General features: G+C 30.0%; 1 protein-coding gene across 3 annotated transcripts in view; it reads left to right on the forward strand.

Annotated features, from left to right (window-relative positions):
- The window catches only part of jim (zinc finger protein jim), a 103,284-nt gene that overhangs the window by 49,061 nt on the left and 32,628 nt on the right, over window positions 1-21,595 (forward strand). For all 3 annotated transcript variants that reach the window (XM_075368103.1, XM_075368104.1, XM_075368105.1), the window contains exon 4: window positions 16,419-16,973. In XM_075368103.1, coding sequence (XP_075224218.1) covers window positions 16,419-16,973 — 555 coding nt within the window. The remainder of the gene's footprint in view (window positions 1-16,418; window positions 16,974-21,595) is intronic.

Consider the following 21,595-nt stretch of genomic DNA (forward strand, 5'->3'; position numbering starts at 1 on the left):
TCAAATTTCCTGATCGTTCTGTAAAAACACTGCTGGGAATTATTAAAGAAAAGGTTGACGTAGGATTGACTGTTGTATCACTGTTGCCATGGTTATCAGCATGATGAATTGGAGACAGTTGGTTATACACATCTACAATTTAACCATCATTACAATTTCACCAACCTGGAGACAGGATCACATACTCAGCTTATCGAAAGAATGTGGGCATCAATTACATGGAGGAACAAGAATTACCAAGGTACTGCTTGACAGCAATGGAATCCTACCTGGTTGGATTCATGTTTCGGAAAAAATTTCCAAAAAATGCAGTGTTTTGAGAAATACTGAAGGAAAGGAATATCTCCTTTCTGGCCCCCATGTAAGTGATACAGTATGAAATTTAGTTTATAAATTACTTTTAAGACTAACATTAAACAAAAAATACATAATAAGAAAATTATATAAAATAATATGCGTGCCGGTTAGTGCACAAGTACCATTTTTTAAATAAAATTTTCAGATATGCTAATAAATTTTCTTATGTACATTTGTATAACTTAAAATTTTCTGTTGAAACTTAACCGTGTAAATTAAAAAAATTATCACAAAAATTTTAACTACAAAACAGTATGTTTTTGGAAATGTTAGATTTTAATATTTTTATATGTGTATGTCTTAACTATTTTAACAACATATTTCTTTCTTTTTTATTAAATAAATTCTGTATTTTAGTTTTAATTTGATAATGCAAATCAGAAATCACAAAAGGCTATTTTTAATTTATTGAAATTTTTGTAAATATTTTTTGTTTGCATGATAAGTTTTTACAGTTTAATTTTAGATTAAATGATATTCTTGTTTTTATAATTGACATTTTTTAACGTGAAATTTTTCATTCATTGGTTTGAATACATTGAAATTAACAGGGTAAAACTGTAAAATCAGAATAACGTATAAAGACCATTGTAAGATAAATGTGTTTACAAGCATTTAATTCACAATCTTGGTAAAATGGAATGTCTTTATTCTGGATTGATCATGCTAAGTTACAATTAATTTTGTTGGCCTTATTGCAATGTAATATACATTAGAATAAAGCTGGCTGATTGAATTAAGATAAAAGTATGGGATTGGTTGCATTTCTTTCTTTCCTCTAAAATAAACACAGCACAAAGTATTTCCAGTATACTTCACCTCCCCCATGGAATAACAGGCAGTAGTTAACCATGATTATGGTCCTGGTAAAAGATAGTTGATGAACGCTAGGGAGAAATTTTTCCATTTGTTTGTTAAAATAATTTCTTCATTAACTAACTCTTAATGATTATAATAATAGTATTCACATTAATCTAAAACTGAAATTGCAAAATTTATTAATTACTTCACATAGTTATATTTATTATGGGTAATTACATTAGGATTTTAGTTGAAGGTTAATTTAGGATTAGAATTTATTTATGGAGTCACCCAAATCAATAATCATAATTGGCTTAGAAAGATTGCTTTCTTCTTTGTTGTGGATTCAAGTCTGACATAAATGGTTACAGCCATTATATCAGTTTCTCACAGTATAGCATTTTTATTGTGAGTTGTGGAGTAAAAATTCTCCAAGTAAGAAATTTCAGTTGAGGATTTAATAATTCTGTAGCGAAGTGTACATTTTTTGATAGTATCTACGAATAGAGGTAACATGAAAAATCAGATGTGTATGTATTAATAGTCATAAATTTTGTCATATTGGACCTCATGTACATGAATATCTTACAGTATTAAAAAGTGCCATCCTTTAAGATTGCTAAAATCCATTTTTTGTTACACAGCTTTTGAAAACAATTTTTTGGAGTGGTTTTTCTCTTTCCCATTTTTTTTTCTGTCAATGTTTATCCTTAAAGTAAAGCCCAGGTGTTACTGATCCTATTCATAATTGTGATCAGAATTTAATACAATTAATTTTCCATACTTGAAGAGAGAAATTTATTCTTATTAAACTGAAAAGCAATATTCTATTTTTTATTTTATTTATTTTTATTCACAAACTTTACATACATCTCACAGAATGTGGTTTCATTAGTCTTATAATGCCTCGTATGAGAAATGTAACCTAAAATTGTTTAAATCTAGATTAGTTGAATAATGTTTATTTGTAGTTACATGATTGTTTATCACTATCATTCAGTGTAAGAAATTAAGTATAAAACTAGAAAGGAATTAATAATTTTCAGTCTTCATCAGTTTGAAATGCCAAATTATCTTCCATGGTCCTAGTTCAGGAGTTGATAATGCCATGTTTCAGAAGAGCATTTTATTTTCCATTAGTCAACTCCTTAAGGTGAACATCTTTTTGTAAGTTAGAAACATTTCCTTTGTTTGTAAACCAAGTAAATTGTAACATACATAATGAGCTGTTTTACAACATTTATATCATTCACTTTTTTCTCTTTGTTTACCCCCACCCCCATAGCCAAACCCACAATTAAGCAGCATAAATACAGTTCTGGGGGCTGCCATCGCCTCAAACTGCCTCGGCAGAACTCAAGGTCCCACCCAGGTAGCTGGGACCCAGCAAATGAGGGGACCCTGAAGGGAACCCCCCCACCAGGACTACAATCTTATATACTCCCCCCATGGCTCCACCAGGAGTCCCTGTCCATCGGTGATGAGACACTGGAGCATCCCATCCCTCCTGGATGAGGCTTCTTTGAAATAATCTTCTTAATATTTCTTAATGAAATATTAAGAAGATTATCATTTGCCTTCTTTCAGTTTTATCAAATGAAATCACCACCTAACCCTCATTAAGAATCATGAATCAATTCCTATCTCCATTAACCAGTGATTGATTTTTCCAACATCTGTTGATGAATGATCAATCGGTGGCCATCAACCTGTTAGATAGTCTTTGAGAAATGAATGGTTTGAACCAATATACGAGGTCTGTAAATAAAGTAATGAGACTAGATTTTTTGGCAGCCAAAGTGCAACCTATAAAGTTACTAGTTAGTAAACATATGGTTATGTGAACACCTGATTTATATTAGGTATTAATATTTTTAGTCTATTGTTGCCATGTGAGATGTAAACAAAATTTTCATGAAACAAGTTTTTGTTGTGCATTACAAAAATGAGTGATACTAATTATGAGCAACATTGTGCGATCAAGTTTTGTGTTAAAATCGATGTGAATGCTACTGAAACATTTACAAAATTGAAAAAGGCATATTGATATGATGCTATATCACAAGTCCAAGTGTTTAGGTTGTTTAAATCATTTTCAGATGGCCAGGAATCAATTGCAGACTATCCAAGCTCTGGAAGACCGTTCACATCAAAAAGTGACGACGATGTTGGGTGAATCAGAGAGTTGATACGGTACGACCAGAATGATTGCTGAACAATTGAATTTGAACTGTATACAATTCATCAAATTTTGACAAATGAATTAGAGATGAAAAAAGTTTGTGCAAAATTGGTCTCAAAAAGCCTCACTGTTGAACAGAAAAACTACAGGGTGGAAATGTGCCATGATTTTCTAGGGCGAATTGAAACTGATTATGATTTTCTAAAGAATTTGATTACTGGCAGTGAATCATGGATATTTGAGTATGACCCAGAAACAAAGCAAGGAGTGAATGGCACACTTCAAAATCACCACGTCCCAAAAAAGTGAAAATGAGCAAATAAAAAATCAAAACCATGCTAATTTGTTTCTTCAATAGTAATGGCATTGTCCATAAGGAGTTTTTGCCTACAGGACAAACTGTAAATCAATATGTTTACCGAGAAATTCTTGAAAAAATGCAGGAAAGAGTTGCCCGTGTTGAGACCAGCCACCAAAGACAACTGGAAGCTGCAACATGACAATACACCTTGTCACACTGCACTCTCAATTAATGAGTTTTTGGCAAAGAAAAACATTTCTGTAATTCCTCAACTACCTTTATTCTCCTGACTCGAGTCCCTGCGACTTTTTCCTGTTTCCGACTTTAAAAAACACTTCAAAGGACACCATTTTGGAACAGTAGATAACATTAAAAAAATGTAACCAACCGTCTGAAGGATATCCAGTTTCTGAGTTCCAACACTGCTATGAAGAGTGGGAAAACATTTAAAGCGTTGTGTGGCTTCCCAAGGAAACTATTTCAAAGGTGATAGAGTCAATGTGTAATTGGATTGTAAATTTTTCTGAACCAGTCTCATTACTTTATTTACAGACGTCATGTATACATAAAACCTCCAAAAATTGCAGTGTTGTAATGCAGCTGTAAACTACTGCTGTATTGTATCTATTCTTTTTCTTTTCCACAAGTATGTACGTGAAACTTGTTACATCATCCATTAATAAATGAATTGAATCCTCAATTAATTCTAACAATTTTGCCAAATTTTTTTCCCTTTTGGGTAATATTCTTTTAATTCACCTGTCACTCATCTATTCTTTCAGTGTCTTCTGTACTCATCAACTTTTATCATTTAGAGAAAAAATATCTACATCTTAACTTGTATAGAAGACATTCTACTTTCTATCTAGACTAGAGTATCCTGCAATGAATCTGAAAGATCTTGTTTCTGTAGTTTGAAGACTTTATACACAATATCACAAAGTCTAATTTCCATATAAACAACTGACATAAAATTTTAGGAGCGTTTCTCATTTTCAGTCTAGTTTTGAAATATGTTTAAGTCTGCTGTCGAAATATCAAAAATCTACTTTTCATATTTAGACCTTTTCTTCATAAATATGCTTAGTGAAAGAACCTACAAATCGATTGTAGCTCATCATAATAAAATGCATCATACACTACCAGACATTATACAATAAGATTCATAAACTGGAGCTGTCATTAGCTTATAAGAATTATCAATATGTGTCATTAAGTATTATTATGAAAATTGAAGGGTGTGAAGTGAGAGTAAAAAAATGCTAATTACATTTCAAATTTTAATAAATTGGTTCTGTATTTTGTTGAAGTTAAACAATGCAGACAGTTAATCTATTTGTTATTAATTACCATTATACCCAGTGCTTCTTACAAAAATAAATAAATGAATTACTAAACTATTTTAGAATAATTAAGTTATTTAAAACGTTTTGTATCATTACAAGGCAAATATGACAATGGTAGCTATGGTCATTTTTGATAATAGTTTTTACAGAATATCTAACTTTCTTTTATCGTTGATATTTGAGTTCTAGTTGCCTGGTTTTATCAGCCTTTGCTGCGATGTGGTGAACAAATCTTTCTGTGATAATATTATCATCCTTAGTTTTTATTTTTATTTTTCTTAGTTATGCTTTTTATTTTTTTCATGTCACACCCTCTCTCTTACAATTTTCTGACTAGGATTGTGATCTAGCATGTGTAAAAGTAGCTTATCATTCTCCTCATTTTGTATTTCTTTATAATTATGCATGTTTGATTATATGTGATTTTTACCTTTCCATGTTTGATTAAATTTTAGGGAACAAAAAAAAACAGTTAATTTTGGTTTCTTTACATAAATATTTGTGCCGTTTCAATATCTTTCTTCAAACCAATGCCATCATTATTACAAATATAAAAAACTTAGAAAAATATGTTTGCCTTTAAAATTTTTTTATTTACATTTTTGAATAAATGTTATTATTTTTATTGTTAAACTAAGAAAAACACAATTGTTGAGGTTGTGGCTTTCCTCAGAAGATAAGACTCATTTAACATGTACATAAAACAAGTAATTAAAAATTTTCATCATTTTTTGTTAAATCTTTCACTTGATTGTAGTCCAAAGTGCATTGCTAATATGTGATTCATCGCAGTTATTCTTAAGTTTTTAAATTTATATCTATAATTTTCTAAACAATGCATAAATATATATTATGCTTATTCTATATGCACCACTACAGAAATTATTTAGAACATTTCTTCTCACTATGGAATTATATCATTATTATGAAAATCATTTGTTTTTATTTTGTTTTGGCTACAGGTATTGAGTAATAGTTGTAGGATTTAACCTGTGATTTGAATATTGTCTTATTGATTAAGTTATCAACCTAATGATGGCGGTTAGATCATCCCTATTTACCAAAGCCTAGGTAGTACTTGTGGAGCATGCTGAGATGTGAGGTTTGTCCCCTACAAACCTCAGTCAGAAAACCCACCGGGTTGGTCTAGTGGTTAACGCGTCTTCCCAAATCAGCTGATTTGGAAGTCGATAGTTACAGCGTTCAAGTCCTGGTAAAGCCAGTTATTTTTACACGGATTTGAACACTAGATCGTGGATACCGGTGTTCTTTGGTGGTTGGGTTTCAATTAACCACACATCTCAGGAATGGTCGAACTGAGAGTGTGCAAGACTTACACTTCATTTACACTCATACGTATCATCCTCATTCATCCTCTGAAGAATTATCTAAACGGTAGTTACCGGAGGCTAAACAGGAAAAAGAAAGAAGAAACCTCAGTCAGTAAGTTTTTTATGGCACTTTTCCCCCTTATAAGCAAGAAATAATCAAATAATGAATTGATTCATTAGCCAGAAACAAGTTTACATAACTACAAAATTGATGCACATTATTTTATATTGAATATTACTTATTGGTGTCATCCAAGGAACTTTTTGTTTTATAAAAAAATCAAAAAAATCATGATTTTATTTTATAAATAGCTGGAAATATAAGTCCAGAAAGTCTTCTGTAGGCTATGATTTCATCTCCGTTTTAGTGATGCTCAGATAAACTCATTTTCTAAATAAGCAAAAACTTCTGCAGTAGTATAGGTAGTAAATTTATAACTTTTTGTACTGATGGTGACGCGATAAAGGTTATGTAAAAATTTTAATTCTCATTACTACTTGAAATGAAATATAGTACATGCAAATCTCACTTCATAATATGTTCAGATTCCTTTTTGAACTATTACAGTGATATTTTTCACTTTGCTACCACCTGAAATTATTTCTGGCAGTTTTCTCAAGTTAGGAAGAAATAAATAGTCATTAGCATATTGTTTGGTTTTAACGTTTCATGATGTTCAGGTATGTTAAAATGGGGTCGTGTTTTATAAATATGTAGAATATCACTGTTGTTAGTGTTGTCCAATTTATAATTTCCATCTATGAGGTGGTAAGCAGATATTGACAGTATGTTATTATGGAATGCTTTTATGTCTGTTCACTATATCTTTGTATGACTTGAGAGACTTGAGAGATCAGTTTATATATTCCAGGGGTATTGTGTTTATTTGGTGATCCTATTGCATGTGGTTTGCAAATATCCAGTCCAATGGAAGGAATACTGCTGAGGAAGGGACTGTATTATAGTTGTAAAAATATATTTTGATAGCATATTTCCTGATATTCAGAAAATGAGTCATGATGTTCATTATTTTATGATAGGTAAACATTTTTTTATTGTACTGATGTATGGCCATTTTATATTACTCCTCTAGTTTATTAAATCCCCTCTTATCTATTGATTTTACATAATTTATTCTGAAAAATTTAATCTCAGTATTTTAAAATTATTAAGAGAAACATTTAAGTTATCTCTCAAATAAATATGAATTCTTTTAAAAATGTATAAATGATATTTTACAGATATGTTACTTTAAGTAATTGAGTTAGCCCATTCCATCTCACCTGTTGCTATCATATCTATTCTGCTTTGTTCCTGTTAAATTTATATTTCAAGAACTTTATTGAAAATTTGAGTCTAATTTCAGTTCATTGTTAAAAAAGATCTTACTTCTCTTCTCTTTCACTATTAATTTTTATTTTTTTTATCTCTTTTTTATGTTTATATTTAATTACATTAAATCAGTGAACTATGAATACAATATAAATAAAATAAAAAAATACATATATATTCAAAAAAATAATAATTATAGTAGCAGATAATTAATTACTAACTTCTTTTTTTGTCTTCAATCATTTGACTGATTTGATGCAGCTCTCCAAGAGTCCTTATCTAATGCTAATCTTTTCATTTCGGTATACCCCCTACATCCTACATCCCTAACAATTTGTTTTACATATTCCAAACATTGCCTGCCTGCACAATTTTTTCCTTCTAATGATCCTTCAATAGTAAAACCTCTATTCCAGGATGTCTTAATATGTGGCCTGTAAGTCTATCTCTTCTTTTAACTATATTTTTCCAAATGCTTCTCTCTTCATCAATTTGCCGCAACATCTCTTCATTTGTCACTTTATCCACCCATCTGATTTTTAACATTCTATAGCAATACATTTCAAAAGCTTCTAATCTTTTTTTTTTCAGGTACTCTTATCGTCCAAGTTTCACTTCCACATAAAGCTATGCTCCAAACATATACTTTCAAAAATATTTTCCGGACGTTTAAATTAAATTTTGATGTAAACAAATTATATTTCTGACTGAAGGCTCATTTCGCATTTTATATTGCTCCTGCTTCGTTCATCTTTAATAATTCTACTTCCCAAATAGCAAAATTCTTCTACCTCCATAATCTTTTCTCTTCTTATTTTTACATTCAGTGGTCTATCTTCATTATTTCTACTAAATTTCATTACTTTCGTTTTGTTTTTGTTTATTTTCATGAGGTAGTTCTTGCTAGGACTTCATCCATATTGTTCATAGTTCCTTCTAAATCTTTTTACTCTCGCCTAGAATTACTATATCATCAGCAAATCGTAACCTCTTATCTTTTCACCTTGTACTGTTACTCTGGATCTAAATTGTTCTTTAACATCATTAACTGCTAGTTCTATGTAAAGATTAAAAAGTAACGGGGATAGGGAACATCCTTGTCAGACTCCTTTTCTTATTACAGCTTCTTTCTTAGGTTCTTCAATTATTACTGTTGCTGTTTGGTTTCATTAAATGTTAGCAATTGTTCTTCTATCTCTGTATTTGAACCCTAATTTTTTAAAATGCTGAAAATTTTATTCCAGTCTACATTATCGAATGCCTTTTCTAGGTCTATAAATGCCAAGTATGTTGGTTTGTTTTTGTTTAATCTTTTTTGTACTATTAATCTGAACCCTAAAATTGCTTCCTTTGTTCCTATACTTTTCATGAAACCAAATTGATCTTCTCCTAACACTTCTTCCACTGTCCTCTCAATTCTTCTGTACAGAATTCTAGTTAAGATTTTTGATGCATGGCTAGTGAAGCTAATTGTTCTGTATTCTTTACATTTATCTGCTCCTGCTTTCTTTGGTGTCATGACTATAACACTCTTTGTGAAGTCTAACGGAACTTCCCCTTTTTCGTAAATATTACACACCAGTTGGTATAATCTATCAATTGCTTCCTCACCAGCACTACAGTAATTCTATAGATATTCCGTCTATTCCAGGAGCCTTTCTGCCATTCAGATATTTTACTGCTCTCTTAAATTCAGATCTCAGTATTGTTTCTCCCCTTTCATCCTCTTCTTCCTCTATAACACCATTTTCAAATTCATTTCTTCTGTATAACTCTTCAATATATTCCACCCACCTATCAACTGTGCCTTTCGTATTATAAATTGGTGTACCATCTTTGTTTAACACATTAAATTTTAATTTATGTACCCCAAAACTTTCCTTAACTTTCCTGTATGCTCCGTCTATTTTACCAATGTTCATTTCTCTTTCCACTTCTGAACACTTTTCTTTAATCCCTTCTTCTTTCACTAGTTTGCACTTCCTCTCTGTAGTATTTCTTAATTGTTGATAGTTCCTTTTACTTTCTTCATCACTAGCATTCTTATATTTTCTATGTTCATCCATCAGCTGCAATATAACATCTGAAATCCAAGGTTTTCTACCAGTTCTCTTTGTTCTGCCTAAGTTTGCTTTTGCTGATTTAAGAATTTCCTTTTTAACATTCGTCCATTCTTCTTCTACATTTTTTACCTTATCTTTTTTACTCAGACCTCTTGCGATGTCCTCCTCAAAAATCTTCTTTACCTCCCCTTCCTCAAGCTTCTCTAAATTCCACCAATTCATCTGGCACTTTTTCTTCAGGTTTTTAAACCCCAATCTACATTTCATTATCACTAAATTATGGTCGCTATCAATGTCTGCTCCAGGGTAAGCTTTGCAGTCAACGAGTTGATTTCTAAATCTTTGCTTAACCATGATATAATCTATCTGATACCTTGCAGTATCACCTGGCTTTTTCCATGTGTATATTCTTCTATTATGATTTTTAAACAGGGTGTGGCAATTACTAAATTATACTTCGTGTTAAACTCTATAAGTCGGTCCCCTCTTTCATTCCTTTTGCCCAGCCCGTATTCTCCTACTATATTTCCTTCCTTGCCTTTTCCAATGCTTGCATTCCAATCTCCAACTATCATTAAATTTTCATCCCCTTTTATATGTTTAGTTGCTTCGTCAATTTCTTTATATACACACACTACATCATCATCATCATGGGCGCGTGTAGGCATATAGACGTTAACAATCGTTGTCGGTTTAGGTTTTGATTTTATCCTTATTACGATGATTCTAACACTATGCATTTTGAAATACTCTACTCTCTTCCCTATCTTCTTGTTTATTACGAAACCTACTCCTGTCTACCCATTATTTAAAGCTGAGTTAATTATTCTAAAATCACCTGACCAAAAGTCGTTTTCCTCTTCCCACCAAACCTCGCTAATTCCTACTACATCTACATTTATCCTATCAATTTCCCTCTTTAAATTTTCTAACCTACCAACCTTTTTTAGACTTCTAACATCCCACACTTCGACTGGTAGAATGTTATTTTTTAATTTTCTGGTGACCCCTTCCATAGTAGTCCCTACCCAGAAATCTGAACGGCGGACTAGTTTACCTCCAGAATATTTTACAAAGGAAGGCGCCTCCATCTTTGTTATATGAAAATGCAGAGAGCTACATTTTCTCGGGAAAAAAGCAGCTGTAGTTTTCCATTGCTTTCAGCTGCGCAGTACTCAGAGGATTGAGTAATGTTGATATGGCTGTTTAAGTCGTCCTGACCTACGCCCTTAACAACTACTGAAAGAGCTGCTGCCCTCTTTCAGGAATCATTCCTTAGTCTGGCTCTCAACAGATATCTCTCTGATATGGTTACACCTTCAGTCCAGCTGCTCTGTATCATTGAGCACTCAAGCTTCCTCATCATCACCAATGTCTCATGATTCATAGAAGGAAAATTACTAATTAAATGTTTTTAAAAAAAAATTACTTGTGGTACAGGTTGTCTGTTATCTAAAAATGGCCTCTTTTGTTCAATTTTTTTATATATTGACCTCCATTCTGTGTTACATATTAATCAGATTTCACTCATAATCTGTTTAATTTATTTTGTTATTTAATTTTTGATAGTTATTGTTCATCATAAAAGTAAGTTTGTTTATGATGAATTCAGTTTCTTTTGTACTGATTAGAATTGTCAAAATCAAATATATTATCTGTTTAATGGTTTCTATATCTCTAAATTTGCAGTCTGTTAGCTATATATATATATATAACTGTTATTGGACACGGCTTTTATTTTCTTGCACTAGTTAGTTGTAGTAGTTCCTTATTTGTTAAACCCTTAAGTTCCCAACCAAAGCATTTTTAAATTAAATTGCCATGATATCATCCCCACTCCTATGCTAGATATTAGATTATCAATCATGATGGAAATACAGTCTGTACTATTACTTAGTTTCGCTGTTATCCGTGAAATGTAGGTATAGTAATCATTTTAGAGTAGAACATCTGCTGAAAACATGTTCCCTGCCACTTTTGTATTTATTAGCTCACTTCCAAGATTTTAATTTTTTTTTTCAGTATTTTGTTGTGTATAGTGGATTTTTTTAATACTGATTTGTAGCTAAGATAAAATATCAAAGTTAAAACAACAGTTATGGGTTGCTGTGATGATATCAAAAGTTCTGCACACAAGTTCTGTAGATTATTATAGAGAAATTATTAGCAGTCGGTGTGTTAATCATTTAATTGGCCAAAAGCATGAAAAATCTTAACAATAATGTTTTAAATTGATTAAGAATTATAAATGATTCATTTTTAAATTTGAGCGTACAAGTGGTTTAGAAATTTTAGAATGTCATTAAATAAAAGCAGTACCGTTTATTTTTATAGAATTTAATTCTATAACTGATAACCCCCTTTTCTATAACTGTAGTGCATTTATGATTTATCACTCCCTGTTACGGTATGGTATTTATACAAACTACCAATAAAAATGAAATTCCATTAAAATTGTTCTACTTTGATGTTCATATTATCAAATAATTCATCTGTCTATTATGAGAAAAGCTCATATGTGAAGAAAATTTTCCCAATATAATTAGAAACGGTTCAAAAGAATTATATTTCTGATAGTTTAGCTTCAAGAAAACTAATGAATTTTCTTCATTGAAAAAGTAATTATAAAGAACCTATTTTGTACTGTTAATTTGTTTAATAATAAATAAAATAAAATATATATGTATAAAAACCTGTGTCAATGAAAATAGACAATAAAATAGCTGAAATGAATATTATATTCTTACTTTTTTGTGGTAAAAGGTGTTACTGTATAAAAATCATAAAATTATTAGAAATAAATTGTTAAAAATGTATTTTAAACTCCATCTCTGTCTTTCTCTCGAAAGGTTCTGGGTTCAAATACTGATCAGGTTTAGAGATTTTTGCTACAAAATTCATTTCTTAATTATAAAATAATAATAAGTAGTTAACTGAAATTTGACAAGCCTGTAGTTACCAGATTGTAAAATAAATTAATTAAATGATACTCAAAGAACTTCATATTATCAAGGTAAACATTTTTAAGACTAAATTTTTATAAAATTAACAAGAAAAACAAGAAAATAATCTTATGTTTACATAAGCACTGTTTCTTTAGCATTATTTATTTATTTATTGTTCATTATTCATTTATCTATTTATTACTTTGTAAAACATTTACCAATGTTTGTAAAAAGTAAATTTGCCAAGTTAAATGATTTGCACAGAACAGGAAGGGGTGAAGAGTAGCAGTTAAATGACTGGCACCCTTCACACAAAAGAAATATAGAATTTTGAAGGACTAATTTTGGGCCAGCAATATTTCCACCAAATTCAGTTTTCTAGATCAGAAAGTGTTTTTTCTAACAGCCCCCAGAGGGATGGACAGTCATGAATTAAATAAATCAATGTTAAACTAATTTGGTTGAACTATTTTTTAAACAGCTTTTAAGGATATCATTCTAAAAATTAATTTTTTTACTTTTATTTATTTATATCTATTTTGTCCCAAAATAAATAATTTGCAACTTGGAAGACCACTTACGTATTTTTAGTTTTGTTTGTATAAATCTTGTTAAAAAATACTATATTTTCTAGTTTGCTATATCTTTTTTTTTGTAAAGAAAATCCTAGTGACTGTAAAGATATATAAAAATTAAATAACTGAAGAATGAAATGCAGTTAGTTGCAAGTCACACCCAAATCATGACTCATACCCAAATGTATGAATAGTAACCATGATCTGTAAAGAAAAGAATTCATCAATTGAATTGAATGCAGTAATAATTAAAAATCCCTTTTTTGTTTTTTGAGCATATTTTCAAATTGTAGTCATAAAAAAATTTATTACAGATTTCATATGACTATTCAGTATAATAATCTGGGGATCTTCAAATAACTGAAGCAGCTTTGTTGATTTGAGGCACGTAGACAGATGTATTTCTTTTTCTTGTAAAAAATGTTGTAGTTTGTTAAATCCTTAGATCAGCCAGTAAGGATCTATTGTTGTAATTATCTTTGATAACTTTGTACAATTATTACACAAGTTCACAAAAAAATTAACAAAATTCATCAAGTGTTGAGAGCATAAAGACACAATTTAAAAATTTGTCAGATTATTCTGAATTTATACAATTACAGTCAGCATCCATACATGAAAAAAAAAACACATTTAATTGGATATTTGGTATGCTCCTGTTTTCTCTCCATTAGGTTCAGCTTGACCAAAACTATGCAACTACTAAAAATTTGAATTAAACAGTATAAGATTAAGTTAAAATGTAATGGCTGTTAAATACGTTCTATTTTAAAGATATACATTAATTGATATCATATGTTACTGATGGAAAAACAATATTACTTCTGTCACTTTTTGTTTTGGGTATTCAATTATAATTTTAGGGTGGGGTAGATCTGGAACTTTCTCCTTTAGCCTAATATACAAGCGCTCCTAAAAATCCTTGAAGTAACTTTAATATTCTGCTTATTTAAAAAAAAAAACTCAGTTAAATTCAGTAATAATCCAAAATATCAAATAATAGAATTTATAGGTCCCTAGAAATACATTGTAAAATTTATGATAACGTCCAATTTCCTAATAAAAATTAATTTTTCATATACTAATGAAAATATAAATTCATTCCAAAAAGAAATATTTAATTTGTTACTGAAAGTTTAAATATTCAAACATCTTTTCTTGAAGAATTACATTTCTCTATTCTCAAACTACTGTTTATGGGACCACTTTAAATATTCAGTGCATTTATGGTCAAACATTACATTTTTTTTTGCTGTCCAGTTCATCCTCACTTTCTTCTCTTTCAATGGTTTCTTGTTTCTTGAGCTGTGTGCCAGCAACCAATTTCTTTTATGCGTGATCCAATTGGAGTTATTACATAATCATCCACACTAATAACATAGAAAATTGTATGGTAAAGAGTTAATCCCTTGTTACTTCCGTGTATGAATTAAAGGAACTATTGTAATTGCAAAAAATGTCAGTTGTCAGATTTCAACAGAAATATCCATTTTGACCATCCCTGAATCCATTTTGACTAGTTTCGACATAACGTCTGTATGTATACGTATGTATCTCGCATAACTCAAAAATGATTAGTCGTAGGATGTTGAAATGTTGGATTTAGGACTGTTGTAACATCTAGTTGTGCACCTCTCCCCCATTTGATTGCAATCGACTGAACCAAAAGTGTCAAAAAAAGCCCAAAATAAAAAAACTTTGGATTTTGGACTTTTTCTTAACTGCAGTAATAAGCTCTCATTGAGAGCTTTTCAATTATGTATCATAAGTAGTATATATTTTTAATGGTTCCAGAGTTTTAGCCTAATGAAATATTTGAATCTTATAAGGCGAAGGCACATTGGTTCAAATCAGACTCTATCTCCCTTTTTTTTTTTTAATTTAAATATATTGATTTATTAATAATTATTAACATCTGATTTTAAAAAAAAATTTACGATGAATAATAATTTATTCAATAAGAACAATAAAAAAAAATTATAAAAAAATATCAGAAGTTATTAATGAAATAAAATTTTATGTACTTTTCATTTTAAGAAAAATATGTATATGTAATTTAATAATAGGTGTACAAGGAAGTCATGTGGTGTCACAATCTGATTTTTTAAATTTAATTTCCATCTTTTATGTTTTTTTTGTGTGTTTTTTTTTCAATATTCAGTCTCCTCTTCATAGTCTGAAGCCAGATTTCTTAAAATAATTAATAAAAAATAATAAAATAATTTCATTTTTAAAATCATGCCATTGAATATTTATAAATAAATTGCTAACTGCTGAACTATCCTACAAGAATTTCTTGATTATATTTTGAATTCTATTTGATTATGATTTTAATTCATTATAATTACAGAGTTTCAATATTTAATGTTGCAAAAAGCATATTAAAAGAATAATGATATTTTAAAGCAATATTGCCTTTTTAGCAATTACTGAAATAATATAATTTTAATCTTCTTTTTTTTTTGTAAGTTTCAAATAAGAAATTTAGATTTACCTATTTTTTTTAATTTAGGAAAATGACCACTATAAACTATTTTTCAAATTACTAGTAGTACTAAGTCCACTCTAATTACAAAACTATTCTAAAAAAAGTTTTAAATTTGTTTTGCAAGTATTACAATGATCAAATACATCTTATTTTTCAGTTTAACTTCTTCTTACATGCAGTTTTGCCCTAGCTTGTTTTACTGTTATTTTCACATTATTACATAAGTCAGTTTTTTGTAAAATATTTTTGTGCTGGTGTTCAGTTATGATATAAATGGCTTAAGTTCTTTATAACTGGCTTCAGATAGGATATAACTTAGTTCATTGATAATCCATTTTAGTTTTGGTTCTAAATAATTAACAGAAAAAGAAAATAAATGATAACATGTACTTGTTTTTTAACTTATTATGTAATTAGCTAATAATAAGAAAATTGTAGAAAATAGAATTTGTACTTAGAAAAATTATTTTTATGGTGTTGGTGGGTTTTTGGTGTTGGTGATGGATTGTGATAAATTCTTTCTGGTATAACTAATGAATGACTGACAACTTACTATAATCTAAAATAGTGTTAAAATACTAATAATACTGGTATAAAATTTTTCTTTATTTAAATATGTTAAATTATTATATTGTTTTGATATTTTAAATAGCATGTATGTGACATTTATCAAATTTTGGTGCTTGTTATGTGCAGTGAACGGGGAAGATGATACATCGGTGACTGTGAACAGCCAACCACCCCAAGTAACAACAAACTCACCACCACTACAAGAATCTACTGTTGAACGACAGTGTTTCTCTACCCAAACGGATATGTCGCAGTCATATTATGTGCGCGGAACACATATGTTAAGTCCTGGTAGTTTCATGTCATATCTAAAACAACCTGGTGGTGTGATGTTGACACAACTGAATTCTTCCGAATCAAGCAGTGAGTTTGCAAGTGGAATGCCGGACCTTTTGTCGGCCCAACAAGGCAAATTAAAGCAGGGCTCTGATCTTAGGCTGTTCAAGTGTTTAACATGTGGTAAGGACTTCAAGCAAAAATCAACATTACTACAACACGAGCGAATTCATACAGATAGTCGACCATATGGCTGTTCAGAATGTGGCAAGCGGTTCCGACAGCAGTCGCATCTGACGCAGCACCTCCGGATTCATGCAAATGAGAAGCCATTCGCCTGTGTCTACTGTGAACGCACATTTCGGCAGCGGGCCATCCTCAACCAGCATCTCCGCATTCATTCTGGTGAGAAGCCGTTCTCGTGTTCTGAGTGCGGGAAGCGGTTCCGCCAGAAAGCCATCTTGAACCAGCACGTCCGAACACACCAAGGCGAGCACTTCTCTCCCATCTTACATCCCCCCCATCCACCTATCGCTGTCCCACACCGTGAAACCCAAACAAATGCAACAACACAAACTGAAAATTCTCAAGACTGAGCCTTTACTACCCTTGAAATCACATAATTACAGTTTCTTGTCTGAACATTTCTTATAAAACTTAACATTTCTTTTACCTTACATGTGTCTAAGTTTCTGTCTATATGAAAAAAACTACAAAAACAGTGTATCACTGGAAACTTTTTACATTATTTAAGAAATTGTAACTGGTCTGATATTTATGCCATGAAGTAGTATTCAATAGCAAAACTGGTTAATTATGATACTTTGATTATTGAGTTATAAGTTCGCTATATTAAAGACTACATTACTTAGTAGTATGCCTTATTCCTTACTGAATTAAGACAGTGTTTATAATGCAGTATTTCACCCCAGAAAAATTTATAATTATCTTTGACTTTGTAATAATCTTTCTTATTTTATTTTTTCAGACTGTCCATCCCAGTCTTTCTTATAACATATACAAACCAGTTAAGGGTTGCTTTTTTAGAAATCAGTGAAGTTCTGTGTACATTCTGCCCCTATGATGATCATAAATGTAGCATCACTTGCTGGACACAATGCCATCCAAATTTCTGTATACGTGACAGTTAAAAATGTTACAGTATATTAGATCCATTGAAGAATTCAAGTATCACGTCACCTCTCACTTTCCCTAGTACGCCAGATGTGGAATGCAAGTTGTTCTTCAACATAGTTGGGTTTACTAATGTCTTGAATCCAGTCACCACCTACAATCATCTTGTTTATGCTGCCAAGATATGTGTTAGCAAGAATATGTTACATTTTTTTGGCATTCACATAGATATTAAATGGTTTTACATTTTAAAGATTTCTTATTTTACAGAATCTATTACAATTAAATTTTGAAAATTTACTTGGGATTTTAAATTTAGCAGAATGCCTGTATGTTTAAGAAAGGCTATTAATATTTTAGTTGGAGTCAATATCAATAAATGGGCAATGGTTCATTTATCAGTTGACAGATTGATGAAGGAAACCCATCGGGTTGGTGTAGTGGTAAACACGTCTTTGCAGATCAGCTGATTTCGAAGTCGAGAGTTCCAACGTTCAAATCCTAGTAAAGGCAATTACTTTTATATGGATTTGAATACTATATTGTGGATACCAGTGTTCTTTGGTGGTTCGGTTTCAGTTAACCCACTCTCAGAAATGGTTGACCTGAGACTGTAAAGGACTACACTTTTCTTACAGTCATACATATCATCCTCATTCATCCTCTGAAGTAATACCTGGCGGTGTTCCTGGAGGCTAAACAGGAAAAAAAAGGTTGATGAAGAAGATTCTTTTATTTATCGACAAATTATTATTGAATGAAGCTAAGTTAAGTTTCTACCACTCATTTTCTATACTCTTCTGCAAAGTAGATCTTTCAAAAATATTTCACAGTATTTCTTCAGCCATGCCGGTTTTCTGCTAGGTCTGGTAAATGGCTAAAAATTGTAATTTATATACATTTGTTATTTATATAGATAGATTTGTAAATTTCATATCAGTACAGTGTGGTGAATTGGCAGTCTTTATATGTTGTCTTAAACTCAGCATACTAGAACTGTACAAAATATATAAACACACTAACAAAAACAATACATTAAACAGGCAAATACAGTACTTATTATATAAACTCTATCACATATTAAGCAGTATTTTCTAGCTCATCTTGATTTAGTATCAGCAATAACAGCAACATCTAGACCTTTGGCAGTTAGTGGTCTATTAAAATTGCTGTATAAGAAATTATATAAACCTTTTAAAACCTATCAATTGAAATGTGTAGAGTGTAAGGAATATTGATTATTATTTTCTTCTTTTTATTGCAGCTTATTCTACAAAAGAACAAACACTAAAACTGCCAAAATAAAGGTTTTCAATAAAAAAATTGCTACTAAATTCATTTGGAAGTTTGTTGTAACCCCTGTACATAGTAAAGCAAAGATACATGTTTGTATTACTATCTGAATAAGTTTTATTATTATTATTTTATTTTCTTATAGGATTGTGTACCAAACAATATAGTATTTTTAACCATCTGTGATGTATCTGGTGTTAACTTTACAATTATACTTTTTTTAATTATATTATTTAATTGTAAACAGTAATTTTTGTTGTATTTTATTTTTAATTCAGTTTAAATTCTACTACAATCAAAAGAAAATTGTTATAATTTTGCAAAATTAAAACCCTAGTTGATTTTTTATCTGCACTGTTATTAATAAAACCATGATACAACTTCTAGTTTTAAAAAATTAAGTCAATAAAAATTAACAGTCCTTTCAGTTTCCATTTTTATAACAAGTAGTTTTTATTAGCCTTTAATTCTAAATAGGGAAATAATAAAATACTGTAAAAAGTAGTATCATAATTTCTGATGAGGGTATTTCTATATTGACTAATATAAAATGTTTAGCGTTTGTCATTTAACAAGAAATTTAGTTGCATAAAATGAAAAGATTTTCAAATATTTTTAATAGATATGTCAAGTAATTTTCAGTTTGACTACTAAATTTTGGTTTGTTTGTTTATTTATTTAGTTTATTTTCTTTAACGATTACAATAATACTTTTTCAGTTTTATTGCAAGCTTCTTTTGAATGTTATAAATTTTAAGTAATTTAGATTCCAGTTCACCGATTTTCTCATGATTCATTTTAATTGAAGTACAACTTGACCAAAAATTCTAATTTATTTGGTTTGGAAGTTTATCCAGTTTTTTAAATCTTTCATTTTATACCCCTCTTTAAAATATTTTGGAAAGCACCTCCTTATTAGGTATCTATAAACTGAAAATAGTATACGTTTAAGTTTCATTGCTTTTTGTTTTATAGTCATAATATGATGATAAATCAATCATTTAGTCATATATAGTTATCCCTGGAGAGAAGATTCAAATGTGAATATAAAAGTTGATATGAACAACTTTTACATTTTTCATAACTATCTGTCTGCAGTTTTATTATATATATATTTTTTTTTTTTTAATAGAATATCCCAAAGTTGGATTAAAATATCTTTGTATTCTCTGTATATAGGTATTTTATAGCATTTCCTATGAAATAAAAAATTGTGATTTTACGCTTTGAAATTTTAAAATTGCAGTACTAATTATTTTTAAATCATAATCAACTTGGTGATAATTAGTTATATTAAATAAAACTTTAAACAGAAATAAAAATCAAAAATTACAATTCAAACTTTGGCAATATGGCATATTATGTATTATACAGGGAGGAGGACAGCTACCAACTCCTTGATAAGTAAGAATTATGAATGTTATTCTAGCAATAAATTGACAGCAGAAATTAATTTCTATAAAATTTTTAACGGTTTGGCTTAAACAGTTTTTCCCAGTTAAGCAGAAAACTAACTACTTTTACAAACTAGCTGTTATGACAGTTGTGAAGTAGTCTTCCATGTTATCTTTTTTATCATAATTCAGCCTGTAGATAATACGCAGCATTTCTAAAAATCATCATGTTTTAGTTACCTACCGTAGGTCCCTTGTAGATGTCCATTTCCATTGCCCTCTATTAAGATCCTAATAACAACCATTAAATTAAATTATAATTTTTACTATTTAATATCCTCTTTTTTGTATCTTCTATTGATCCTTCCTGCACTGTTTCAATTAGTCCTTCATCTCCCACGAAATGTCCCAGCCAGTTACTTTTCCTATTCTGAATTGTTTTAATTAGGCTTCTATACTTTTTCTCTTTTCTCATTATTTCATTTTTCGCTATTTAATCACCCAGTTTCATCTTTTAGCATATTTCAAATGCCTTCGGCCTTTTTCTTTTTCTCTTTTCTTAAGTGCTCATGTATTACATGTACTCATTCAACTCTGTCTCTAGTTTACTTTAGAATAACTGATTATTTCTGTTAAATGCTTCCATACCCATTGTTATTCTTATTTTTCTTCTTTTTTTTCACTTTTCTCCAAAATATCTTGAAGTTCAACTATTCAGTTTTGTTTGTTCTTCCAGCTGAATAGTTGTAGCTAAAACAAGCTTGTATGTGTAAAGAAATTGGCTTTAAATAGTATTAGGCATTTTATTTTAATATTATTAATTGTTAAAGACGTTTATATTAATTCCCTTTTAGTATACACTGGTATTGATTTTCCCCCCCTTTTTTGCTAAGTTAGTTCAATACTGCTTGCTCAGTTCCTTTTTATTAAATCAAACCATGTCAGATATTGTTTTGTAAAATAATATAGTTTCAATTCCCTTTCTTACTCAGTTTGTATCATATTGATATTTCTGATCTACAAATCCTTGGTTGTCCTTGGTTTGCACTACCAATGGACATTTCTGCAAATGAATCGTATCTCTATTTTTATATTCAGATTGTGATGCATAACTTCTTTTATAACAGCATGTTCTTTTTAAGCTGGTTTCTGCATTTAATTTTAAAAAGATTAAAATGGACCCTGTCAGAATGGAGAATAAATTGT

This window comes from Lycorma delicatula, chromosome 6, assembly GCF_047948215.1.
Source record: "Lycorma delicatula isolate Av1 chromosome 6, ASM4794821v1, whole genome shotgun sequence".
Lineage (NCBI taxonomy): Eukaryota > Metazoa > Arthropoda > Insecta > Hemiptera > Fulgoridae > Lycorma > Lycorma delicatula.